We start from the raw sequence: 26,600 nt of genomic DNA, 5'->3' as shown, positions 1-26,600 counted from the left end.
CTTCTCCACAGGGACCACATTTGGTTGGGCCATGAAAAAATGTCATGAAAACTTTTGCATGTGTTTGGCAAAAAAATTTCAGCCACAGTCAAAAAAATGCTACATGCACACAACATTGTGTCCTCAAAGGAATGAAATTGCTAAGTGCACACCAATAACACACATGAATTCGCCACACATCATACAAACATAATTGAGTTCGAACAATAAAAATTATCCTGAAACAAATATTATCCTAATACAAATATTCCATCTCTAAAGCATACAGTTGTTCTCAGTTGATTGCAGTCGAACAGATATATGATCCTTAGACAAATTATTACAACCATATACATGAAATGCTGCCTGAACACAACTCTCACATAGCGAATAAGTAGCATCCTTCTCAATGCCTCCCTTGTGCCATATAGTAAGCATGTGCAATTTCATCGCGTACAAAATTCATGTTTATATCATCATCAACTTCATCGGCCTCACAGCGCTCCTGTGCTTCCTCATCATCTTCGTCGACCATTGCCAAACGTCGAAAAGCCGCAGTGACATTAAAGTCCACATCCTCATCATCATTGTCCACAATGAAATTATGAGCCCACAACATGCAAGAATTATTTTGGTTTGGGTACGTTCGGATAGCTTGGGACAGCCAACAACAATCTCCACTTCATCTTTAACACCCCAAAAGACTGCTCTATGACGGACCTAAGAGATGAATGAGCTTTGTTAAATACCTCTCTTTCACCAGATGGTTCAGCTACATGTCGCCACTGTTGTTGATGGTACTTACACCCCTTGTACGGTGATAGATATCCCAGGCAGTTCGGGTACCCCGCATCGACCAGATAAAACTTCCCTGCATGTATATTGCACCAATCACATGAACTAGTATACACATTAAGTGCACAAAAGAAAAACTTCAGAAATACCAATATTGTACCTTGGGGTGGATGGGGGAAATTTGGCCCATACTTGATAACGGCATCCTGCTGGATGGTCCAATCATGTGCTGAGCCAGGAACCCCCACAGCAACAAATGTGAAGCGATGATCAAAGTCACAAATGGCCAGGACATTTTGAGTTTTTTCATTCTTCCTATTGACATATTGCCCGACTTTACTAAAAGGAACCATCACTTTCACATGTGTTCCATCTATTGCCCTAATTGCATTGTTGAAGAAAGGAGCTGACCTATGGTTGGCGACCTTCGAGTGGACAGAACTGAATGTGGGATCCCTGGGTGCAATTATATCTTTGGCAAGCTTGGTCACACAAGACAAGACATGGTTGAATTTGCGGCTAACAGTCTCCACTAGAAAACGTGGGGCGCGGCGTTGCCTTGCCAGCTGGACCTGACCATTTGTAGAAAACTTGTGATTAATTAATTATTAATAATATAGGTTTAGCAGTATTATTTTATGATGGAAATACTGATTCTCCTTCACATTTAAGAACTCCTGCACTGCGCAAGTATAATTCAATGGTGTTTCCACTATAAATGAATAAAAGATTAGAAAAGTATTGTTATAGAAATTTCGATTAGAATCATGGCAAGGTAAATTAAAAACAAATAATCAATCCCTTTGTAGGTTAATGGATAAAGGGAGCAACATTATGACATAGGATCAAGCAATTAGCTCATATTGTGAGAGGTTGTGGAAGAAGTTGTTTAATCACCAACCTATTCCCTTCTAGTACAACTTGTAATAATGCATCAAATGTATAAGCAGAAACATGAAGCATGCCTTGCATGCAATTGAGATTATATATCCACCTAAAACTTTAGACCATCTACAATTGCGAAAGTGAGGAATTGCCCAATTTAATAAGTTATTTATATTTGATTTTATGACAAAAAATACTTTCAATGAACTTGCCAATCTAAGAGCCAAGATGGCAAGAGCCCAATATTTTCTTTTGCACTTAATTGTTGCCCTTGGGAGTGCTCATTGATCTTTTTTGTATATGTTCATAGCTTGTTGTCAGCCAGTTTCCAGGTAGTGACCATAGAGTATGGTGGATTAGCCTGATGGTGGAATGCTGAGACATGATATACTATGGTGAAAACTTGGATCCAATAAATTGTTTTATTTGGTGCATCTCACTATCTAGCAGAACTGGAAATTTTTGTTCATACATGGGATATTCGAATAGGGAGATCATATTTTTTTTATGCAGCATAAAGATATTATGATAGCATATAAGGATATATGATGCAGGAACCATAACATATATATCTTATAAACTGCGGATCATGCATCAACATGTATATTTTCTATTAAATGCAGAAGCATAATTTCTTGGTGAAAATGGTGAGAAAATTACCTAATATTAATCTAAATAGTGCTCCAAGAAAATAAAATCTAAGGATAAATAGGATAAAGATATGATATCAGAATCGCATAATAGGCAGTAGCAACCTCTTCATCAGAAGTTTTTTATTTGAGGAAAATAACAGGTGCTCTGCTCTTTCATTATAGTAGGAAGCAAAGTATTTACAATTTGGGTAAGCGAGAGAAAACAAGATTATGCACAAAAGTACAATCTATCTATACATAGTCAGTCGAATAACCCTGCTCCTATCTGTAGAATCTATGCTGTGTATATGATGACGTGCAAGTGTGATTGCAGGTTGTTTGCAGTAGTCATTCCAGCCCACCATTCTTTGATTTGGTGCACATCATTAAGTTGGGGAATCACCGGTTGATTCGTGCCGCCACCATGTTCCACACTTGTTCTCCATATGAGCACTTGGCCATAAGGTGCATTGTCGATTCATCCCTTGCTTGACACAACTGATAGATCAGAATCGCTTGCCCTCCACGCCTTATGATACTGTCAGCTGTTGGGACTCTCATCTTCAGAACTTGAATCAATCAGAGCTACAACATGAATAATAGGTAGGCTTACTTGAATGCGTAGAACAATGGCCAATAATAGGTAAGCTTACCACAAATGACACACATAGCTATTCCACAAAACTTGGAAGAAATGGGTAGTACAGTGGCCAATGTATGTGCTTTCAGCTTTTTTTTTTGTATGACTTGTTCCTGCATTAGAAATAACTAGATAGCAGGAAAATAATATCGGATTTATCTAGATGTCCGTGTACATTAGTTGCTACAACTCCTGAGGATGTTGTCCAGGTAACACATTGCCTTGGAGGCATTTCCCGAGTGGTTGGTGGGCGGCTGGGTGTCATTCATTTGAAGTGTCACCATGCAGCTTCTCCACCAACAGATGAGGTAGGGAAGAGGCTTCAGGGAGTCGGGGGTGAGCTGTTTAGTGTGCTAGCTCGGGAGGAGGAGAACCGGAGGCGAGCAAGAGAGGGAGGCAGGTCGAGTGCGGCCTGATGGTGCTATGGGCGATGCACCCGCGGGAGCGCGGCGTGCGGCTGGCGCACCACGTTCTCCACCAGCACCACCCCGTCGCCATCGTCGTGGAGGTCGCCTGCACGCGCATCGCCGTCGAGCTCCTTAGCGCGTTCCGCGTCACAGCGGGAGGGAGGACGCTGCAGCCGTATGGCGTGCTGGAGGAGGCGGGCCGGGAATCTGCGGCCGCGTGGAGCTGGCGTGCTGCCATGGTGGAGCAAAAAGCAGGCATTTGAGAGATAGAAAATAGAGAAGATCACACACCTTCCGTTTGACATGAGATTGTTGGAAATATGTCATAGAGGCAATCATATTTTCTTGTATTTATGGTTAATAAAGTGTACCTTAAATATTCATGGATGATAAATTGTATTGATTAATGCTTATGTGAAGTATTTGTGAAACTCTATACTTATATAAATATTCTAAAATGTTCCTAGTCGGAGTTCATATGAGAACACACATGAATATTAGACTAGCACATGTATTAGTTGATTGACTATGTTTTTTAAGTCATGGACATAGGGATGTCAAACTAATAATGTAGGCTCATGTGAGACATGAGACTGAACTGACCCAACACGAGATGATGACTTCTACAACAACAACAACATAGCCTTTTTTCCCAAGCAAATTGGGGTAGGTTAGAGATGAAACCCGAAAGAAATAAGTTCAAGGTTCAGGCACATTGATAGCTAGTCTCCAAGCGCTCCTATCCAAAGCTATCTCTTTAGAGATATTCCAATCTTTAAGGTCTCTCTTAACCGACTCATCCCACGTCAGTTTAGGTCTACCTCTACCCCTCTTTACATTATCGACCCGCTCAAGAACCCCATTACGCACCGGCGCCTCAGAAGGCCTTCGTTGGACATGTCCAAACCATCTCAGCCGATGCTGGGTAAGTTTCTCCTCAATTGGTGCCACTCCGACCCTATCCCGAATAACTTCGTTCCGGACTCTATCCCTCCTTGTGTGCCCGCAAAACCACAGCAACATCCGCATCTCTGCTACACTCAGTTGCTGGACATGTCGCCTTTTTGTAGGCCAACATTCAGCACCGTATAGCATCGCCGGACGAATTGTTGTCCTATAGAATTTGCCTTTTAGTTTTTGTGGCACCCTCTTGTCACAAAGGATGCCAGAAGCTTGCCGCCATTTCAACCAGCCAGCTGAAATTCTATGCCTCACATCTTCATCAATGTCGCCATCCTTTTGTAGCACCGATCCTAAATACCGAAAAGTATCCTTCTGGACCACCACTTGTCCATCTAGACTAACGTCTCCCCCCTCATGCCTAGTCGCGCTGAAATCGCACATCATGTACTCGGTCTTGGTCCTACTAAGTCTGAACTCTTTCGACTCGAACGTGCATCTCCACAGCTCTAACTTCCTATTAACCCCTGCCCTACTCTCGTCAACTAGCACCACATCATCAGCAAAGAGCATACACCAAGGGATCTCACCTTGTATATCCCTTGTGACCTCATCCATCACTAAAGCAAATAAATAAGGGCTCAATGCTGACCCCTGGTGTAGGCTTATGTTAATAGGAAAGTCAGTGGTGTTGCCATCACGAGATGATGACTTCTCATTACACAATATGTACGTTGTGTCCTAAGACCTGAGATCATCGTATGTACTCAAGATGTGAACCGACTTACTTAGGAGCCATCAAACGCTGCACCATAACAGTATAGTCATAAAGGTGGCTTTCGGGTCTGTCAAGAAGCATGCCGTGAGACATAATCGGTCAAAATGGGATTTGCTCCTCTACAAGAGAGAGATATCTGGGCCCCTCGAGTGATTCGGATCAGGAAATGCATGGCCATGCTGGGGTTAAGAGTTAACCAAGTATTCTGAATCACAAGATCGAGAAAGAGTGATCGGCTTCAAGCAAGACCAAATATCGTGAGGCAAAGGGAACGACGTGTATAAACTTGTGACGGCTCCACAGATATGATTCACGCGTGCTTAGGAGTTGACACGTCTTGCTAGAGACCGCTATCAACTATTGGCCAGTAGGAGTACTGGGCCATGTATATTCACGCGTGAGCCATAGGGTCACACATTTAAGGGCAAGAAACCTAATGAGGATGAGATCCAAATTAGACTGGGCTTAGATGCACTAATGGACTTCAGTTGGCCCATTAAGAGATGCCTAAGGTGAGGCCCATGGAAGTCCACCTAAGGAGCGCCCCAAGGAGCTATAAATACAGAGGGGTGGCGGGTACTGTTCACATGAGCATTATTATTTTGTTGTAGATCATGGTCCGCAATAACACCCAATCATTTTCATTGCATTCGGTCCTTGAGAAGGACAAACTGAATGGTACTAACTATGCGGATTGGATCCGCAACCTGAGAATTATTCTCAGGGCAGAGAAAAAGGAAGATGTTCTGGACACCCCATTACCAGAAGAGCCTGCTGATGATGCACCTGCTGAGGAAAAGACTGCTTACAGAAAGGCTTGTGACAACAACCTTGAAATAAGCTGCCTTATGCTCGCTTGCATGGAACCTGACATATAGATGCAGTTTGAGACAAACCATGAGGCACACGATATGATCGTGACGCTTCAGGACATGTTTCAAACTCAGGCCAGGACTGAAAGGTTCAATGTGTCCAAGGCCTTTGTCGAGAGCAAGCTGGCAGAAGGCGCTGCAGTGGGTCCGCATATAATCAAGATGGTTGGTTACACACAGAGGTTGGAGAAGCTGGGCTTTCCACTTGGCCAAGAATTGGCCACTGATTTCTGTCGTGGTGCTGCAAACCACAGCCGGGTGGCGGAAGGCACCCGCCCTAGCCCAGAGGGTGTGAACTCGGGGGTTAGCTAGTCATAGTTCGATCTCACTCAAGAACGCGATGAACACAGCTGGTTTAGAGTGGTTCGGGCCGCCGGAGCGTAATACCCTACGTCCACTGTGTGTTGTATTGCTTGCGCTCTCTAGCTGAGTCTTGAGAGAGTCTGAGGATCTGTGTTCTAGCGGGTGTGCTCTCCCTTTTATATGTCCAAGGGGAGCACGTACACTGAGCGGGGCCCCGACATGTGGACCCGGCGATGTATTATAAACTACACTTTGGCCTTCAATGCCTCAGATCTGGAGATCTTGTCGTCGGCTTCCGTGCGTAGCTTCTGACCAGGGATGGTCTTGAGCTGTCCTGTCAGAGTAGAGTCTAGCCTCTGCAGCCGCGCGTCAAGGTCATGATGAAGCGCCGAACTACTGACTCAGTCCACTGTAGCAGTGTGCACTGTTGCTCCAGTCAGTAGCTGGTCATCATGACTCGTCGCGCATGCGCACGGCGCTGAGTCTTTAATGCTTGTCTTGGTAAATGACGAGCCGCGTCGGTAATTGGCGATCCATAGTGTGGACTGACAAAAGCTGCCCCGTGCCCAGAGGCAGCAGAGCTCACCTCAACCACTCGCACTTAATGCGGGTGGGTGAGGGAGCTTCCAGCGGAAGGCTTGCGCCCGCGCCCGCGTGACACGTGGCGGCTCCGGACCCCTCCCGAGCAGCTAGCTGAGCCGAGAGCTCACGGGGGTCCGGATATGCACGTGGAGGTCCAGGACCCATCTGCGGGAGTCCGGATGGCACGTGGAGGTCCAGGACCCATCTGCGGGAGTCCGGATGGCACGTGGAGGTCCCGGACCCACCTGCGGGGGTCCGGATGGCGCGTGGAGGTCCCGGACCCACCTGTGGGGGTCCGGGTCCGCGGCCACAGGTACTGAGCATTTCCACCTCTAGGACACGTGGTGACACCGGACCCGTCCCCGAGCGGGAAGCGGGTCCGGGACCGTTGGTCCGGTGAGATGGAGTCGGACCCCAGGGGTCCGGCTGCTCAGCTCCTTAGGGCGTAGTTACGGATAACTACGCGAGTCTTGGCACAGTAGGAGTGGGTACCCCAGTTGCAGGGTACCGACAGAGGCAAAATGTCGTGGGGTTTTTAGGGGTACCCACAGCCGGGTGGCGGAGCGCACCCGCCTATTCCCAGTGAGGGAGTACTCGGGGAAGTACTAGGCGATGGGGCTGAATCTACGCTGAGGCAAGGACTCAAGAACACACGATTTAGAGTGGTTCGGGCCGCCGGAGCGTAATACCCTACGTCCACTGGGAGATGTATTGTTCTTGGTGTGTATGAACCTATCCTCTGCTGGCCTTGGCTCTTTCGCAGCCTGAGGTTTTCTAGCGGCGCCCCCCTTTTATAGATCAAGGGGGAGCGGATACATAGGACGTTGGTGCCCCGACAGGTGGGCCCAACGTGACTGTGGCTACAGTGGTAGCGAATATTTCCTCCGATATGCACACTGCTGCTCTTCTGACTCAGGGGGGTCTTTTCTTGTCCCGTCAGCTAGGCGCCCGTTGGAGTAGCGTAGCTTGCGGCGTGGCCTGCTGAGGCTATTATGCAGCGTCATAATGGGCGAAGCTGAGCCGTCGTATCCATCTGTTACGGCAGACTGGCAGACGCAGTATGGGCGGCGCCAGTGGCTCCACTGCCTTGGTAATACGCGATCAATAGTATCCCCTGGTCAATGAAACGCCTCAGCTTCTGCTATATCAATACAGATGTTCACCTACCGCAATAAATGCAATGGTGGGTGAACGTTGGTATGGAAACCCAAACGGCCATGTCTTGCAGACACGTGGCGGCCCCGGACCACCCCGACGCGGGGCGTCGATCTCTTCCCTTAGTGAGGGGTCCGGTTATTATGCAGGGGGTCCGGGACCCCATGAGGGTCGGGACCCCGCGGGGGTCCGGTCTCCGTGGGAGGTCCGGAGCCTCGGCTGCTCGCACACGAGTTCCTGCCTCTTCCGGGACACGTGGTGTCTCCGGACCTTTCCCAACTGTGGAACGGTCCGGAGCGTTGCTGGGAGAACAGGACTCCGGACCTCAGGGGTCCGGCTGTTTGGATGTAGTTAAGGATAACTACAAGACCCTTGCCCAGACACAGCAAGAGGGGGTACCCCAGTCCTGGGGTACCGACAGTGGCCCCCGGGCCCACCTCGGGTGAGGTACGAACCCGCAGGTGGGGCCACCATCGTGATGTGTTCCTACGCAAGTTGATTGCGTTGGTGTGCTCATGGAGAGAGCGGGCATCCCGGACCCCTGAGGCCGGTATGCCTGTTGCCAGGTTCAGGTACTAGAGTGCTCTCCATTGGGCGACGAAGGTGTAGGCTTAGGGTACGGAACCAAGCTAAGCGGCTACACAGACTTCGGATCGCTCAGGGAGTAAGCGCCACTTCCCGGACCCGGCTCTTGTCGACCGTGGCGAGCGGTCTCCGCCGGAGCGGGCCACCGGAGTGGACTTGTAGCGACCGTGGCGAGCGGTCTCCGCCGGAGCGGGCCACCGGAGTGGACTTGTAGCGACCGTGGCGAGCGGTCTCCGCCGGAGCGGGCCACCGGAGTGGACTTGTAGCGACCGTGGCGAGCGGTCTCCGCCGGAGCGGGCCACCGGAGTGGACTTGGAGCGACCGTGGCGAGCGGTCTCCGCCGGAGCGGGCTACCGGAGTGGACTTGGAGCGACCGTGGCGAGCGGTCTCCGCCGGAGCGGGCCACCGGAGTGGACTTGGAGCGACCGTTGCTGACAATCCGATGAAGCATGTTACCGGACCTCATAGTAAGGTGCAAAGAAACCAAGCCTTATACTAGAAGAGAGCCCGGGACCTCTAAAGACAGCAGTCCTGGATACTAGAGTACTTGTAACAGGGCAGTGAAGTACGTAAACTTAGGGTACATTACCAGGCTAAGCCACGCGGAGCTTCTCTACCCCAGGATACAAATATCACTTCTCCAGAGCAGGTCCTTAGGGGTCCGGACTGCCTTCCAGCTAGAAGGGGTGTCTTCTCCTGACCACAAGCCAGCAACTTAACTTGGATTGTTAGCAACAAAGGTAAAGACTCTGTTTGGGAGGAAAAAATGGTTAACCGAAAAAAACAGCCAACCAGAAAGAATGAACGTAACCGGGGTGGAGCCGAGATAAGGTCAAGAAAGAAAATCTCCTTTATCATTGTGGTTATCACGGTATACTTCAGAGGTCGGGATTACGAGGTCAGACCTCCACCGCTCCGGACCGCTTTTGCCTGTTTGTGTGATAGGGCCAGAGGTCGGGTTTACAAGGTCGGACCTTGACCGCTCTGGACACACACGTAGACGCCACGCTATTACAAAGGAGAAACTCTCTCATTCCTTTCTTAGGAGTAACCTACGGCTGCATGCTATACAACGCGTTCTTCTTCGGAGGCGAAGGCGCCCTGGATGTGCCTGAACCGCATCATCCAGCATCACCTCGGGAGCTCGGGGGACCCCTCCTTGCCTAAGAGCTGTCACATGCCTAGATGGCATGAGACAAATTCTTTGGCTTTGAATGGAAGAGGCCCCTCCCCCTGCCGTTGCCGTTGGAGACCAGACACCCTTGCGCAGCAGATGGACCGGTGCGACGCGTGGAGAAGCGCGGTCGTTCGCCGGCTTGTCCTTGGTGCTAGCGCCAGGGGCCCCCGCACTTGGTGGCGGGGTCCTGTCTGCAGCAGCAGCACCGAGCAACGCTGAGGTGGATCTCCGGTGCTGGAGACGGCAGGACGTCACGGTCAACTTCCTCCGGGATGGCTGTCGGCTCCAGGCTCCATGTTGAGAGAAAGCCTTGAGCCGACGCCATGCCACCGCAGAGGAGGTGTGGCCGTTGCTTGAGAGAAAACCTTGAGTCGACGTAGGAGCGGCAGCGCGCAACGGCGCCTCCGCTGTGCGTGCTACGCCGGCTCTGAGGTGTCGCAGTGGCGACGCACAGCAGGCGCCGCTGCCGTGCACCGCCGCACCGAGGGCGTTGGAGCGCCGGTGCCATGGCATGTGGAGTGAGTGTGGCCCTGCCTTCCTTCATCTTCTCGCTCGTCGTTGCAGAGGATGAGCACGGCCCAGAAGCCCGAAGATCCAACCTGCGCCTGACTTCCCCACGGACGGCGCCAAAATATCGTGGGGTTTCTAGGGGTACCCACAGCCGGGTGGCGGAGCGCACCCGCCTATTCCCAGTGAGGGAGTACTCGGGGAAGTACTAGGCGATGGGGCTGAATCTACGCTGAGGCAAGGACTCAAGAACACACGATTTAGAGTGGTTCGGGCCGCCGGAGCATAATACCCTACGTCCACTGGGAGATGTATTGTTCTTGGTGTGTATGAACCTATCCTCTGCTGGCCTTGGCTCTTTCGCAGCCTGAGGTTTTCTAGCGGCGCCCCGCCTTTTATAGATCAAGGGGGAGCGGATACATAGGACGTTGGTGCCCCGACAGGTGGGCCCAACGTGACTGTGGCTACAGTTGTAGCGAATCTTTCCTCCGATATGCACACTGCTGCTCTTCTGACTCAGGGGGTCTTTTCTTGTCCCGTCAGCTAGGCGCCCGTTGGAGTAGCGTAGCTTGCGGCGTGGCCTGCTGAGGCTATTATGCAGCGTCATAATGGGCGAAGCTGAGCCGTCGTATCCATCTGTTACGGCAGACTGGCAGACGCAGTATGGGCGGCGCCAGTGGCTCCACTGCCTTGGTAATACGCGATCAATAGTATCCCCTGGTCAATGAAACGCCTCAGCTTCTGCTATATCAATGCAGACGTTCACCTACCGCAATAAATGCAATGGTGGGTAAACGTTGGTATGGAAACCCAAACGGCCATGTCTTGCAGACACGTGGCGGCCCCGGACCACCCCGACGCGGGGCGTCGATCTCTTCCCTTAGTGAGGGGTCCGGTTATTATGCAGGGGGTCCGGGACCCCATGAGGGTCCGGGACCCCGTGGGGGTCCGGTCTCCGTGGGAGGTCCGGAGCCTCGGCTGCTCGCACACGAGTTCCTGCCTCTTCCGGGACACGTGGTGTCTCCGGACCTTTCCCAACTGTGGAACGGTCCGGAGCGTTGCTGGGAGAACAGGACTCCGGACCTCAGGGGTCCGGCTGTTTGGATGTAGTTAAGGATAACTACAAGATCCTTGCCCAGACACAGCAAGAGGGGGTACCCCAGTCCTGGGGTACCGACAATTTCATTCTCGCCTCTTTACCGCCAAGCTATGGGAAATTCATCTCGAACTACCATATGCATGGGGCTGAAAAGGGCCTGACTGAACTGTGTGGCATGCTCAAGACAGCAGAGAGTGACATCAAGAAGAGCACAAGCGGCAGCCATGTGATGGCTGTCCAGAACAAGCCTGCTTTCAAGAAGAAAGGTTCTTCTTGGAAAAAGAAGGGCAAGGCTAAGATTGCAAACTCTAAGCCAAACTCTGCACCCAAGGCTAAACCTGGACCAGCTGCAGATAATGAGTGTTTTCATTGTCACGAGAAGGGACACTGGAAGAGGAATTGCAAGTTGTACCTCGCCTCGTTGAAGAATCGTTCTTCCACCTCAGGTACGCTTGTTATTCATATTATAGAAATATTCCTCGCTGATTCTTATGTTAATTCTTAGGTATTTATACTGGATCGGTTGCTCACATATGCAATTCGATGCAGGGACTAACAAAGAGTAGAAGCGTTGGAAGAGAAGTTGACTTCCGCGTCGGCAATAATGCAAGAGTTGTTGCTGTGGCCGTCGGGACGATGCAACTTCACCTACCGTCAGTTTAGCAATCATCTAAAGAGTTGCGGAATTGTTCCACAACTTACGCCGCCTGGAACACCTCAGAGAAACGATGTGTTTGAGCGACGTAATCGAACTCTGTTGGACATGGTTCGTTCAATGATGAGCCAGTCGGACCTACCGTTATCATTTTGGGGTTACGCTCTAGAAACAGCAGTTTTCACATTAAATAAGGTGCCATCAAAATCCGTAGATAAGACACCATATGAGATATGGACTGGCAAGACTCCCAGTTTGTCTTTTCTAAAGATTTGGTGTTGTGAAGCATTTGTCAAACGACTCGAGTCTGACAAGCTTGCACCCAAATCGGATAAGTGCATATTCGTGGGATACCCAAAGAAGACCTTAGGGTATTACTTCTACAATCGATCTGAGGGCAAAGTGTTTGTCGCTCGGAACGGAGTTTTCCTAGAGAAAGAGTTTCTCAAAGGAGAGAAAAATGGAAGAACGGTGCAACTCGAAGAAGTTTGAGATGAGCCAATAGGACAAGACTCTACAAGTGACGCTAATGTAGCTGAACAAGTTGAGATGCTTATGGCAACAGAAGTACCTCCGCAACCACGAAGGTCAACAAGGCTTCGCACAGCGCGGGAATTATTATTGTTAGACAATGATGAGCCTGCAACATATGCAGAGGCGATGGCAGACCCTGACTCTGAGAAATGGCAAGATGCCATGAAATCCGAAATAGAATCCATGAAGAAAAATCAAGTTTGGAACTTGATAGACCCGCCTGATGGTGTGAGAACCATCGAATGCAAATGGATCTATAAGAAGAAAGATATAGATGGAAATGTTCACATCTATAAAGCTCGACTTGTCGCAAAAGGTTTTCGACAAGTTCAAGGAGTTGACTACGACGAGACTTTCTCGCCCGTGGCGATGCTTAAATCTGTTCGGATTATTATAGCTATTGCTGCATATTTCGATTATGAAATATGGCAGATGGATGTCAAAACAGCTTTCCTTAATGGAAATCTGACTGAGGACGTGTATATGATGCAGCCCGAGGGTTTTGTCGATCCGACCAATGCTGGAAAGATATGGTAGCTTCAAAAATCCATTTATGGATTAAAGCAAGCATCTCGAAGTTGGAATATTCGTTTTGATAAAGTAGTCAAAGGGTTTGGCTTCATTAAAAACAAAAAAGAAGGTTGTGTTTATAAGAAGGAAAGTGGGAGCTATGTTGCATTTCTAATCTTGTATGTAGATGACATACTGCTGATTGGAAATAGTATTCATATGCTTGAGTCCGTAAAGACTTCATTGAAAAATAGTTTTTCGATGAAGGATTTAGGAGAAGCAGCATACATACTAGGCATCAAGATCTATAGAGATAGATCAAGGAGGCTTATAGAATTAAGCCAGGATACTTATATTGACAAAGTGTTGAAACAGTTCAACATGGAAGAGGCGAAGAAAGGGTTCTTGCCTATGTCACATGGCACACATCTTAGCAAGAGCCAGTGTCCTACGACAACTGATGAGTGAGATCGCATGAGCAAAGTTCCATATACTTCGGCAATTGAATCTATTATGTATGCAATGATAAATACCCGTCCAGATGTTTCTTATGCTCTAAGCGTTACAAGCAGATACCAGTCTGATCCGGGTGAGAGTCACTGGACAGCTGTGAAGAACATTCTTAAGTACTTAAGAATAACTAAGAATGTGTTTTTGGTCTATGGAGGTGAGGAAGAGCTCGTTGTAACGGATTACACCGACACTAGCTTCCAAACTGATAAAGATGATTCAAAATCCCAATCAGGTTACGTGTTCACAATAAATGGTGGTGTTGTTAGCTGGAAGAGTTCCAAGCAGGAGACAGTGCCGATTCTACGACAGAGGCCGAGTACATCGCAGCTTTGGAAGCTGCAAAGGAAGGTGTTTGGATAAGGAAGTTCCTTATTGAGCTTGGTGTGTTCCCTAATGCCTCTAGCCCGCTGGATCTCTACTGTGACAACAGTGGAGCCATTGCAAAGCCAAGGAGCCAAGGAATCACCAAAAGAGCAAACACGTTATGCGGCAATTTCATCTCATTCGAGAGTTCATCGATCGGGGTGAGATCAAGATATGCAAAATACACACGGACCTGAACATTTCAGATCCGTTGACAAAACCCCTTCCACAGCCCAAGTATGAGAGGCACACAAGAGCAATGGGTATTAGATACATTCTGGATTGACTCTAGTGCAAGTGGGAGACTGTTGGAAATATGCCCTAGAGGCAATCATACTTCCTTATATTCATGGTTAATAAAGTGTACCTTGAATATTCATGGATGACAACTTATATTGATTAATACTTATGTGAAGTATTTGTGAAACTCTATACTTGTATGAATATTCTAAAATATTCCTAGTCGGAGTTCATGTGAGGACACACATGAATATTAGACTAGCACATGTATTAGTTGATTGACTACGTTTCACAAGTCATGGACATGGGATGTCAAACTAATAATGTGGGCTCATGTGAGACATGAGACTGAACTGACCCAACACGAGATGATGACTTCTCATTACACAATATGTACGTTATATCCTAAGATCTGAGATCGTCGTATGTACTCAAGATGTGAACCGACTTACTTAGGAGTCATTAAACGCTGCACCGTAACAGGGTAGTCATAAAGGTGGTTTCGGGTCTGTCAAGAAGTATGCCGTGAGACATAGTCGGTCAAGATGGGATTTGCCCCTCTCTACAAGAGAGAGATATCTCTGGACCCCTCGAGTGATTCGGATCAGAAAATGCATGGCCATGCTGGGGTTAAGAGTTAACCAAGTATTCCGAATCACAGAATCGAGAAAGAGTGGTCGGCTTCAAGCAAGATCAAATATCGTGAGGCAAAGGGAACAACATGTATAAGATTGTGACGGCTCGACAGATATGATTCGCGCGTGATTAGGAGTTGACACGTCTTGCTAGAGACCGCTATCAACTATTGGCCAATAGGAGTACTGGACCATGTCTATTCACGCGTGAGCCCATAGGGTCACACACTTAAGGGCCAGAAGCCTAATGAGAATGAGATCCAAATTAGACTGGGGTTAGATGCACTAATAGGGGGCTTCAGTTGGCCCATTAGGGGATGCCTAAGGTGGGGCCCATGGAAGCCCACCTAAGGGGCGCCCAAAGGAGCTATAAATACTGAGGGGGGCGGGTACAGTAGCACCCCACTACAGTAACCCTTGCTATAGTAACTGCGCGCTACAGTAGCAACCCCTCCCTGTTCCTCCTCCTCGTACATCTAGCCCTAGTTCGTTCTCGCAGATCTGGCAATCCGGAGTGCGAAGCTCTTCCCGTACGTGTGGACTTCGTGGAGGTGCTGCGCTTGCTGCACAAGGACGAGCCGTTCGTAAGGAAGTTCACGCAACTGCACTGCCGGCTTCCATCTGCACCACACCGACGCGGTACAGAAGTTCCACAACCGCGCGTCTAGTGGTAATCCCGTGATCTATAACTGCAGTAATCCTGGTTTATGTGGTAGAAAAATTTTGTTTTTGCTACCCCATATTCCTATAGAGATTTCTTGTGAGCTCCGATTGTGATGGTGGCTCGGATGGGAAGAAACAGCAGCAACTAGGGGAAGAGAGGAAGGAGCAGGTAAAAACTCTAACACTGACGATGGTGGAGCGATCTAGAATGCTGTGGAATAGCTACGCTGGTGCTTTCTCTGACCATCCAACATTGATCCAACGGCTGATTTTAAATACATCAACGTGGCCCTTTCCAGGTTTCAGGGAATGAGCCCACGAATCGTTTTGTAGAGATGGACCTCTCAAACCTATTCTCTGCTTGTCGTACTAGTTGTGAAGGGCCCACCATGTACAAGAACATTCCTAAAGCCTCTCTAGACGACATCTTTGAAGTTGACTGCAACCCATATTTGGCAACCAACTGCTCATGTAACAACTCAAAGACATGAGCTTGCAACCTAAACATGTTGGTGCAAGCACTTGGACTTAGCAGTGTCCTCTCCACCCATTGAATTCCAGTCTCCACAGGTATCCTTCTAGGTTTGTTTGCAGAAGTAAGTGTCATGGTACAAGGTACATACCTAGAACGATGGCCTTCTTCATAAGTTTAGTTGTCATCCTCGTACTCTCCATGACAATCTTCATGCCCTTGAACACAGGATTTTCTTTTCCAAACAATTCTTCCCAATCCTTGTACAACTCTTCATAAACCTCAGAACTGGAGTTACCTTCACTTCCCCAACTTGATTCTCCTTCGGAACTGCTGTCGTCCGCTTCGGATCCCGAGCTGTCCACGTCGCCTTCGTCTTCTTGCACGCCTGCAGCGTTTCCAATAAATCCTGCATTGTCACCACTACTGGAGGCCTGCATTCCAAATGAATTCGAATCAGCAAGAAACATGCAGTATACCACAATGAAAAAAATATCCATCATATGTTACTTCAGTAAGACCTAAACAATGACATAACAGAACATAGTACATTCACAGAGCGAGTACTAACATCACAATGTTCAGATATCATGCATACAACATTACTGGCAGACTTAGTGCATAGTCAAATTCTTAGGACACCAAATTCATAAAAAGGCAGAAAGGAGAAGGTATCCTAAGCAGCAACCAGGACAATCAAACTACAAAAGCTCGGTACTTCTGCACAGGACTTAAAAATATTAGACAGATGAATGGAGAGACTAAGATGTTTGCACGTCAACCACAAATTTTCCAATGCATCTTCCAAGGTACAATCAGAATTTTGCAAAGACAATAGGAATATGACCATTCAGCTTATCTATTGCTGCCAATGTCCCATGCACCTAGCAGTGGAAGTGACAAGTGCAATGGAATGATAACAGGTTAGGTTGCCTCACCAAGGACAAGTCATCGTCGCCACCATCCGATGCCATTGAATCGTCGTTGGTAGACCGATCAGCAACGGGGGACACGGCCTGCCTGCGTGACTGGCTTCGGGTCCTTGGATGTCCAGGTACTGCAGACGAAGCGGGATCATCGCCCATAGGCGGCGCATACCATGGGTGTGGGGGGGGGCGGTGCCATGTCAACAGGGGCATACCTACTACTGCCCTCGTCATAACCTCCTGCTCATATGAATTGAACCAAGGTAATTACATATTGTTGTAGCTGTGAATATTGTGCAAACCTATGGAGGGCACTCACCGTATGAGCTCGGAACTGGAGGCCTCGGAATCGGCGGAAGGGATGCATAGGGGCCACCTTGCCATGGTGCCGGGGAGGATGTCGAATGCCTTGCGGGTTCTGCAATGGGGCGTACCCAGCGTGTGGGGCTAATTCGAAGAACCCCGAGGTGAGGCCGTACCCTGAGTACCCATGCGCCGGGCCAGCCATGCCTCCGGCGGCCGCCGTTGCGCTAGCGGACGAGGCGAAGAACAGGGCGTTCTGGTCGTACCCAGAAAAGGCATGGGACGGCGCATTCATGGCTCCGGAGAACCCATGCGGTTGCGGTTGGCTGCCTCCGGCGGCCCCCGGTTGGGTCCAAGAAGAGGGGAACAAGGGGTAATACCCGGAGGCAAACCGGGGGTCCGGCTGGGAGTAGGTACGGAAGGGGTCCTCCCCTCCTCCGGCCATGGGGCGGCCCTGAAAAAGTGGCATTGCGGGGGGATGGCAGGCGGCAAGCGGCCTAGGGGGCCGGATGGCAGGTGAGGCCGGCGGCGGCGCAAATGGGAGCGGCAACGGAGGCGGCGTGCTGCATACGGGAGTACAGCCGTGCTGCCAAAGAGTGGATCCGGGCCGACCCGACGAGGATGGTGGCCGATGCAACGACCAACGGGGGCGCCGCGGCGGAGGGGGTTGAAGGGCGCATGGGGGCCGGATGGAGAGGGGGGCCGGTGCCAGTGAACAGAGGAAGGGGCACGCAACGGAGCACGAGGGTCGCCGGCCTCGCGGATCCAGGCCCACGGAGTATGGGGAAGCAACCACGGGGGACGGCTCACCGGGCGGAGCAAGGAGCCGGCGGCGGATCGAGGCCGGACCGAGCTTCTGGAGGGGAGGGAATGCGCGGTGGCATGTACCCCCGCGGCGGATGAGGGCCGTCGTGGGCCGGATTGGGTGCTGGAGCGGCGGATTGGGGTGGCGGCGCGGCGGATTGCGGGGCCGGAGCGGCGGTTTGGGGGCGGCGGAGAGGCGGATGCGGCGGGGCGATGCGCGAGGAGGCCTCATGCGCGAGCCGTGGAGGGAGACCGGGGAGGAGGACTTTTCAAAAAAAAAAAGACCGGGGAGGAGGGCGCATCGTTGCGCCGGGGAGCGGGGATGGGTCACGGGGATGCATAACGCGGTCGCCCATGGGTCCCCCCGCTGGCCCCCCTCGTTGGACCCATTTCTTCAAAAAAATTTGCCAAACACATGACCAAACACGGCCTGGAAAGGAGATTTTATGAGCAAGAAGCTGCTTACTGTCGAGGTCGAGGATGCCCGAAGAGACGAAGGCAGCGCCCGAAGAGGAGGCCGCCGGGTTGGATGTGGCGCGGGAGAAGCTGCTCCGGCCGAGGGTTTGGCCACGGCCGGCGGCCATGGTAGCGGCGCGCCGGCGGCGATGGTCGTTTCGAGAGATTTCCGTGTTTTGTCTCTGGGCCCTATTAGGCTGTCCACAATGGCAAGAGCAAGAGTAAATTTGCTCTTGCCTCGTTTCCCACGCCCTCTCTGTCTACAGTGCCAAACAGTACATCTACAGTGTCAAACAGTAGATTTACTCCTCCATTTACTCCTATCGCTGTGGACGGTCTTAGCGCAGAACCGGTAGGTGGACGGGGGCTTGTATTTGTTTCGGCGAAGCCCATATAGATAATGGGCCTTTTCGTCTGCCAGGTGACTATAGAAGGGAAATGAAATTAAGAGATATCAAAAGACTTTTTTTTTCTCGGGCAGAATGCATTAATTCGTTTATTATAAAAAGTTCTTAGCCCTCAGGAAATTCTTATTTCCCTGCAGTTGGAGCTGTGATGCATCAAGTATATGCTAAACTTACTTTTTACAAGGAAAGCGTGCTACATGAGCATGTGCCAAGTTTTTCTTTAATTATTTTGGCTTCTTTTTTCTAGGTGGCATACCTGCCTGGCGAAACTTTTCAAAAAAAGAAAAAAGAAAAAACTGCCTGGCGGCGCCTGCCTCGCGGCTGCCTGCAGCTTTCTGAAGCCGATGGCGCGGCCTGTGTTGGCGCCGGACGACTTAGACGCACATGGCACGTTCATCAGGCGTGCAGCTTCAGCCTTCAATGCCTAGATGTCCTCTCTCCTGATCGTTCCGCACCATGGTGATCTCTTCCATGTCCTTCCAATCTCATCCTCTGTAATACGCATCCCAGAAGACAATTATGGGCCATTTATCATCCTTAGTATTTTTTTTTTGCAATTACATAGTATAACTCAGATACTAGCGTACGCACACTCACCTCTATTAATGCATATTCGCAAGCGCAACCAAGCCTGCACATCTCTGCTAGCGCGTTGTTTGGTTAGAAGATCAATTGTGTTGCAGGAGAGGCCTTTTTAGAAACATAGATTAGGAATGTGCGCATTGTGATTGTGTTCTCTCCATGGTTATTCACTAATCGGTAGCTCATTTTAAAAAAAATAATAATCGGAAGCTCTGCGTGTGTGGAATCTGTGGATATTTAAATTTATACAAGGAGATCTTTGTCGCTGATTCAGGCCTGATCGCTGATCGACCCCATATAGTACCTCTCAAGCAACTAAACACCTGGACAAAAAGTTGGGAACGCTAGTCAATGATGTTACCTCTCAATATTTTCATCGTTTTATGACAGTGCAATGGTATCAGTATACAGTTTAGAAAACAACTAACGAGTTGAGGAGGCAGGCAGCAGTCACAAGACCTTTCAAAAAAGTAGGATCTTTTGTTCCCAAAATGTTCACCAAATGGTCCCATGGTCTAGTGGTTAGGACATTGGACTCTGAATCCAGTAACCGAGTTCAAATCTCGGTGGGACCTTAATTGTTTTGAACATAATTTTTCATTCTTTTCGGCAGATTTCTGCAATTGGAATTTCTTTTGTTGCTGATTGATTACAGTAAAAAAACAACCCGAGTTCAAATCTCAGTGGGACCTAATTGTTTTGAACATATTTTTCCATTCATTTCGGCAGATTTCTGGAACTGGAATTTCTTTCGTTGCTGATTGATCACGGTAAAAAAAAACACAAGAACAAAAGCAAGAAACAATGAAGATACCTTTTTTTAGGGCGCGATGAAGATACCTTCGATCTTGTTCCTTGGCAGCCAAACGCAACGGTGGCTATGCCTGATATCACAATCATTCCCTTCTTCTATATCTGATAATCAAGATCCACCTTGAGCACCAGAATTTAGTCTCCCCTAAAATTCACAACATGTTCATCCACTAAAATTCTGTGAATTCATAAGTCTGGCAAAGGGATCTGATTAGAAGCTTTTTTTATGGCTTGCATTTCAAGGACCGCGCACCTGCGGTGTCATTTCAAGCTCTTTATTTCCAGTACAGATTACTGAAACTATAAGAGAGGGAGAAAGTAAAGGAGGCCTACTCTGTATACACAGTTTTTTTACCTAGATGCATCAAAGAGATGCACAGCAAAGTATTGCTAATCTGAAACTCCTACACAACAACACTGTCTTCCAACTCTACAGGATCTGGGAAATTCTTCCGCGAAGCCCTCTTGAACGAGAACGAATTGTCCTCATCCTTGTCGCATCAAAGAGATGCACACCAAAGTATTGCTAATCTGTGGTACTCCTACACAACAACACTGTCTTCCAACTCTACAGGATCCGGGAAATTCTCCCGCGAAGCCCTCTTGAACGAGAACAAATTGTCCTCATCCTCATCGCTTCCTGCAGTTCCCTGGGACTTGGCTTTATTTTTCTGAGCAAGTGTTTTCCCCGACGTTGGCATGACATCCCAGCTCTGGTACTTGTTTCCATGGAATGCAAAACGCCAGCTTCGAGATGACGTACTCTTGAGCCGAGATGAATGGGAGTGGAGCTCTTCCCTCTCCCGCACCACCCTTAGTGGGTTCTCCAGCGCTTTTAGGATGTACCGAGCAAGTGGGCGCCTAGAGGGCTTTGGATTCAGGCATGTCTTCGCGACAATAGCCACTGCCCATACTTCCTCCAGATGGTCTTCATCCACGACAAGGGAAGGATCCACAATACCTGAGACACTCTCCTTGTCATAGGCGTCGATGTAACCTAATGTTCTTGCCAACCACTCATCTGAATCAGCATCATTTGAGCCACTCACACCAAAATTTCCGGTGATTAGCTCAAGTAGCACTTTCCCAAAGCAGTAAACGTCGTATGAGGAGCTAGCTGGTGGACCTGTTAGGTGAGAAGCATATATCATAGTATTAGATCATGCTACTTTATTTTGCATAACAGAACAGAGCTCTTAGTTGAGATTGCAAATATTGAATGAAAGAGCTGATGGGCGCTTTACACACCTGATGTGTTCTTGTCAAGGGACCTACCATTAGAAACAAACAAGCACTAGCATCAGCAAAGGACCCTTGTATATGTATAATTCTAAACAAAACTTAAAGTTCGTATGGTTAGTGTGTTTCTTGGCCCAGTACATTTTCTTAGGGGAAATGGTGGAACCAAACCTACCTTACAGAAACATCGATTCCTACAGTGCAATGACAGTGCGGTTCAGGCCATAATATTACAATTTGCAAGAGGGATACTAAAAATTGTTTATGAGGATTCTCTAGATAAGCATATAGCTAAACATTCTCACAGGGGGGAATCTTTGAGCTCACACTGTATTTTAGAAAGAAAAAAAATCCTGTGCATGGTCTCCATTCTCTAGTTCAATGCACCTGATGGTAGTGTAGCCTGTAGGTATAAAATTGAAGCTAAAGTGTGCATCTTTTTGTGTCAATTTTGTTGTATTAACACCACTCGGCTGATCAGACATACTAGTTTTTCCTTCTATAAGGAACATGGATGGTGTAGAAATCTTACTTTGAGGATCTGAAAATCCTAGAGAAGAAACTTTGGCTCCCTTCACTTTGTTGAACGCATATTTCGCTCAAACTCCCAAGGTGCACTTCAAATTTGTCATCAAGAAGCACACTGCTTGCTTGGATATCTCTATAGATGAAACGAAGATATCAGAAAGATATAATAAAGCATGCACTAATGGAACAATGATTATGAACAAATCAAAAGAACTACAGTAATTTGCTGGTATTCAGAATTGCGTACTCAAAACCATGTAAATAGAAAGATGAGGCAACCAAATTGGGTAATTGCAATAAATGGAGACAGTCAAGTGCACCAAAACTGAAAATTAAATATGTTGAGTTTCTAAGAATGAGTGGTGAGACCAATAACTGCAGCATCATGATGGAGACATGATGTTTTCACAAAGCAACCAAGTTATTAGAATGCAGAATCATGTTAGAATTAACAATTACCATGGAGGTGATGATACTCGTTTAAATAGATCATGCTGTGTTTATTTAGAACTTTAAGCTTTGCTGTCCTCACATGCAATTGATGTTGAATGGGAGCCTGCACATACTATTTTCCTTTCAGTTAATACAATGCGCCAATTGATGCAGAAGGACCACAAGACCCTATGTGCAGGGCACCCACAAATATGCAGCTACTAACTATTTAAAATGTACATGCTGAAAAATTCACCTGCATCTATCACTATCCCACTTACTGTCTCTGGTGAATTTAATCATTAAATAGCAAGCGCCTGTTCCACCATGATGTTAATTTTGAAAATAGCCATATATCACAGCAAAATATTTACATAACTACCATACACCAACCAACAGCTCATTGTATACAATAGCAATAGCAAATGAGGAAAGAAGACAATATTGCTTAAGATACCTGTGAACCAACGGTGGACTGCACTCGTCGTGAAGGAAGCACAAGGCCTCAGACACACCAATTGCAATCTTGAGCCTTGTTATCCAATCCAATGAGCGCAACCCCTCTTCAACTTCCACTGACTTCTTGTGAAGTGCAGTTGTGAGGTCACCTTTTGCCATGTATGTGTAGACGAGCAATTGCTCCTCATCCTTGGCCAGATGGCCCAGCAATGGAACAATCCTCCTATGGCTATGCTTTGTGAGGAAGCTCAACTCCCCCTGCCACTTCTTTCTGCTCTTCAGATCAACCTTTTTGACGACAACTTCGAAGCCACTCTCCAGGACACCATAGTACATGTTGCCAGAGTGCCCACGCTTGACAAGGTTGTTGTCCCCAAAACCCCTTGTTGCACGCTGCAGCAGGTCATAGTTGAAATCATCTATGATGATAGGAACACCCTTTGGTGAACCACTGGCTCCGGGGGATGCCATGGGTGACATTGTGACAGGATTCACACTGCTACTCCTCCGCCCAGACCAAATGCCCTCCTCAATCTGCTCCACTCCTCTTGTTCTTAGTCTCACCCTTCCTCTTCTTCTCAACAAGCAAAACACCAGCGCACCAAGACCGAGAGTTACCACAATTGCAGCACCTCCAAGGACCCCAGCCAATACGTGCTTCCATTTGTCCCTTCTCTTGCCCGTTGATGGCACTGGAAGCACCTGTGGTGGCTGTGGCTCCGGAGATGGTGATGATGGCCGGGGAACCTCCCCTAGCCTCACCCCATTCCTCGTGTAGAACGCCTCACAATCTCCACGGGTGCGCTGGCCTGCGGCACCAGACAAGCAGTTCATTCTGAAATCCACTAAACCATCGATCCAATTCTCAAAGCCAGTTCCAACGGCCTGATCGAAGTAATTTCCTGACACATCAATAACCCAGAACCGCTTCCTAATGGCATCACCGATAGCGCCGTACAAGGAATTATCAGAAGCGTTGAACAGAACTCCAGCTCCATTACTGCCAGGGAAAGGCAGGTTCGGTAGCGGCCCCGTGAGATTGTTGCTGGAGAGATCGAGAACGCGGAGACCAGGGATTGATAGCAGCGACGCCGGAATGGGGCCGGAGAGTCTGTTACCGGAGAGAACAAGGGTGGTCAGGTTCCCGGACGTGCCGAGATCGGCCGGGAGCTCGCCATTGACGCGGGCGGAGCGGAGGTCGACGACGCCGAGCGACGGCGGCAGGCCGCGGCCGAACCACGCGGGGATCCGGCCCGGGAGCGGGAACCCCGAGGCGTTGAGCGTCTCGAGCGCGGTCAGGCCCCGCAGCGGGTCGACGGCGAAGGCCGCGCGGCGTGCCCCCGCGCGGGTGCGCCGGAGCCCGGAGAGGCGGAGCTCCGCGACGCGGCCGGCGCGGCAGGTGACGCCGCGCCACGCGGCGCAGGGGTCGGCCCTGGCGGGCCAGTCGCGGGCGCGCACGCCCAGCGACGCGCGCAGGCCGCGGAGCGCGGCGACGTCCTGCGGCGCGAGCGCGGGCTGGTGAGGCGGCGGCTGCCCCTGGGCGTCCGCGCGCAGCAGGAGCACGGCGAGGCAGAAGAAGGCACCGGCGGCGAGGCGGCAGCGCGGAAGCATGGGGAGGCGGTGGTGGTGGTGGTGGAGGTGGCGGGCAGAGGCGGAGCCGAGCGAAGTGGAGCGGTGGGGGCGGGGGTGTGAGAGCGTGGAGCGGGCCGGGGGTGCCTCATGGCGCGGCCATGGAGGTGGTACGCGCAGGTAGGGCGCTCGCTTTTTTGGGGGTGGCCTGCTTTGCCGATTTCGTCGGCTTCGCGCCTCGCGGTCGTCGCTGCCTCGCTGGGGGGAAGGCAAGCGAGTTGACCACGGGGAACCCGGGACGAGACGAGAGGGAGGAGAACCCTGAACCCACACACACACGCACGCACCAGCGGCAGATGCAGATGCGTCTCGCGCACCTGATCACTTCCGCGGGCGCCGGGTGATGCTGGTGGTGGTGGGCCCCGCGCGGCAGTGGCGGCGCGAGTGGCGAAGTGGTGGAGTCCGACTGGGACGCCGGGGTGGCGGGGTGCATTGCGTAGCTGAACCACCCGCGGCTACGTGCCACTGACATGTGGGGCAAGGACGCGACGGGATGGGCCGGGGCCCGCTTCCGCATCACCCGTGCGTGCGGTGCATGGAATGTTCGTTCTCTCGCGCCCACCGTGTTCGGCTGCTGTCGTTTTCGCATCTCGCAAAGCAAATAAAAAAGGGGCGCTGCGTCTCCATCAGTTTCTGCGCGTACAATACAACGTGCAACATGTGTGGTGTTAACGCTACCCCCTTTCCTTTTCTTGATTAGACTGCACAAATGTTAATTAATCAAGATAAATAAAAAAAGGCAAAATACGGTCGTGACTCCACTAAAATTGTGCCTATCGCTAATTCTCTATCTTGTCGGGTTTGTTGAACTGTAAAAATGTGTTCACTCTAGCCTCTTTTTTTTTTGAAAATGTGTTCACTCTAACTAGCCTTACTGGCCGATGAGAAAATTATAAAGATTGGTGACATAATTCTGATATTTATGCGGTGACAGGATCAACGCAACATATCTTGAATATTTTTTATTAAAAATATACTTATAAAATGCAATAAACGATTCCACATGCTATTATACACCTTAGGTGTAGCTACACGCAACTAATTACTGAAGAAATTTTCAGTAACAACCGTTGCACAAAATTACTGAACAACATTTTGCTGAATGTTGATTTAGTAATTTGGTAATTCGGTTCAGTAATTTCTAGTCACTTCGGTCAATAATTTGACTGCTGAGTGTAGAATTAACGCTACACCTAAGGTGTAGAAAAGTATTACCGATAAACATATATTTCTCTGTTGAGACCCGAATAAATTGTGGAAATGAAAAGTAGTTGGTGCTAAGCTGCTCGTTAACTAGAAAGCAAGCGATGAGCAGTTGAGAGCACTACACTTTGGTGAGGAAGAAACTATGGGTAAATGACAAATGGTCGTGGAAATTATTGGAAGAAGAAGCCGGCAGCCGACGCTCCGGTGCCGCCGGGTATTCTTGCTAATTTCTTCGCTGTTCTGTGGTATAGACGTATAGTATGTCTCCTCCAGTCGTTAGTTTGATTCGCGAATGGATGATTATGATGCGTCGCGTCGCCGAATGCTCCGAGCTGCCGATCGGCCGGGTCCAAGTCTCCAGCGTATCGTTTGGGTCTTGTGGATCGGCGGTTGACGATGATTAGGTATTCCAGATGGCGATGTGCCGTGTGACTAGGAAAGTTCAGTCGAGCACGCTGCCCAGGAGATGAAGCTTATCTTAGAACTAGATTCAGAGATAGAGTAGCTTCGGACTTCACTATTCTTATGCCCAGATTCACATGCATTAGACAATGCCGGTGGTTGGAACTTCAGAATTCAATCCTCTGGCATAGCAAAACTGGTAACCATTTCTAGGCTCAAGGCTTCCCAGAATGTATGTCGCCTGTCCCATTCAGCAAATACTTGTGGTGATCAGTAGCGTGTGATTGAAAAATCAGATATTTTTTACTTGATCCTCTCTAGAACCAAAAGTTTTCCAGCACTTTAATCAGGAGAGCACCAATACCAAAGCACCCGGTGTGAAAATTTGATCTCACGATGAGTTTTCCAGCTGATCATTGATTCCATCTTGAGGCAGAGATGAAGCAGCCAAGCTGGTCTTACTAAGAGCATTTCCAACAAATTACAGCATCTCCAACAGATTACTCATCCCTCTCTCCACTACCAAAAAATTG

General features: G+C 49.2%; 2 protein-coding genes and 1 non-coding gene across 4 annotated transcripts; 1 reads left to right on the top strand and 2 right to left on the bottom strand.

Moving 5' to 3' along the window:
• Positions 1-2,400: 2,400 nt before the first annotated feature.
• Positions 2,401-18,225, bottom strand: LOC120689941 (MAGE-like protein 2). Of its 2 annotated transcripts, XR_005681510.1 has the most exons (5): positions 17,127-18,225; positions 16,820-17,047; positions 16,033-16,315; positions 2,945-3,569; positions 2,401-2,876 (listed from the first exon to the last, which is right to left on the bottom strand). XR_005681510.1 is itself a non-coding variant. In XM_039972400.1 (4 exons), exons 1-4 carry the CDS (start codon positions 18,144-18,146, stop codon positions 2,833-2,835), a joined length of 1,575 nt encoding a protein of 524 aa, XP_039828334.1. In that variant the 5' UTR covers positions 18,147-18,215; the 3' UTR covers positions 2,403-2,832. The 2 variants fall into 2 exon arrangements, 1 of the variants encoding a protein (XP_039828334.1); XM_039972400.1 differs by lacking the exon at positions 2,945-3,569 and having other exon boundaries at positions 2,403-2,876; positions 17,127-18,215.
• A 1,638-nt stretch (positions 18,226-19,863) lies between these two features.
• Positions 19,864-19,934, top strand: TRNAQ-CUG. Its single transcript has one exon. It is a non-coding gene; the product is annotated as a tRNA-Gln (tRNA).
• Positions 19,935-20,380: 446 nt separating this feature from the next.
• LOC120689940 (probable LRR receptor-like serine/threonine-protein kinase At2g16250) lies at positions 20,381-24,704 on the bottom strand. The gene is made up of 4 exons (XM_039972399.1): positions 22,829-24,704; positions 21,944-22,072; positions 21,421-21,443; positions 20,381-21,298 (listed from the first exon to the last, which is right to left on the bottom strand). Exons 1-4 carry the CDS (start codon positions 24,439-24,441, stop codon positions 20,715-20,717), a joined length of 2,349 nt encoding a protein of 782 aa, XP_039828333.1. The 5' UTR covers positions 24,442-24,704; the 3' UTR covers positions 20,381-20,714.
• Between the last annotated feature and the right edge of the window lie 1,896 nt (positions 24,705-26,600).

The sequence above is a fragment of the Panicum virgatum genome, chromosome 9N (genome assembly GCF_016808335.1).
Source record: "Panicum virgatum strain AP13 chromosome 9N, P.virgatum_v5, whole genome shotgun sequence".
In the NCBI taxonomy this organism is placed as follows: domain Eukaryota; kingdom Viridiplantae; phylum Streptophyta; class Magnoliopsida; order Poales; family Poaceae; genus Panicum; species Panicum virgatum.
The sequence above is the reverse complement of the archived record's forward strand: the minus strand, read 5'-3'. Positions and strand labels throughout refer to the sequence as shown.

Excerpts from the sequence above, each read along its gene's own strand:
- LOC120689941 (XM_039972400.1), bottom strand. The coding sequence starts at position 18,146 with ATGAGGCCTCCTCGCGCATCGCCCCGCCGCATCCGCCTCTCCGCCGCC. Across the intron at positions 17,048-17,126 it reads TCCAGTTCCGAGCTCATACG|GAGGTTATGACGAGGGCAGT; the intron begins GTGAGTGCCCTC and ends TCATATGAGCAG. Across the intron at positions 16,316-16,819 it reads GCGACGATGACTTGTCCTTG|GCCTCCAGTAGTGGTGACAA; the intron begins GTGAGGCAACCT and ends TTTGGAATGCAG.
- LOC120689940 (XM_039972399.1), bottom strand. The coding sequence starts at position 24,441 with ATGCTTCCGCGCTGCCGCCTCGCCGCCGGTGCCTTCTTCTGCCTCGCC. Across the intron at positions 22,073-22,828 it reads AGTCCACCGTTGGTTCACAG|AGATATCCAAGCAAGCAGTG; the intron begins GTATCTTAAGCA and ends TTTCATCTATAG. Across the intron at positions 21,444-21,943 it reads AGGATTTTCAGATCCTCAAA|GTCCCTTGACAAGAACACAT; the intron begins GTAAGATTTCTA and ends TTCTAATGGTAG.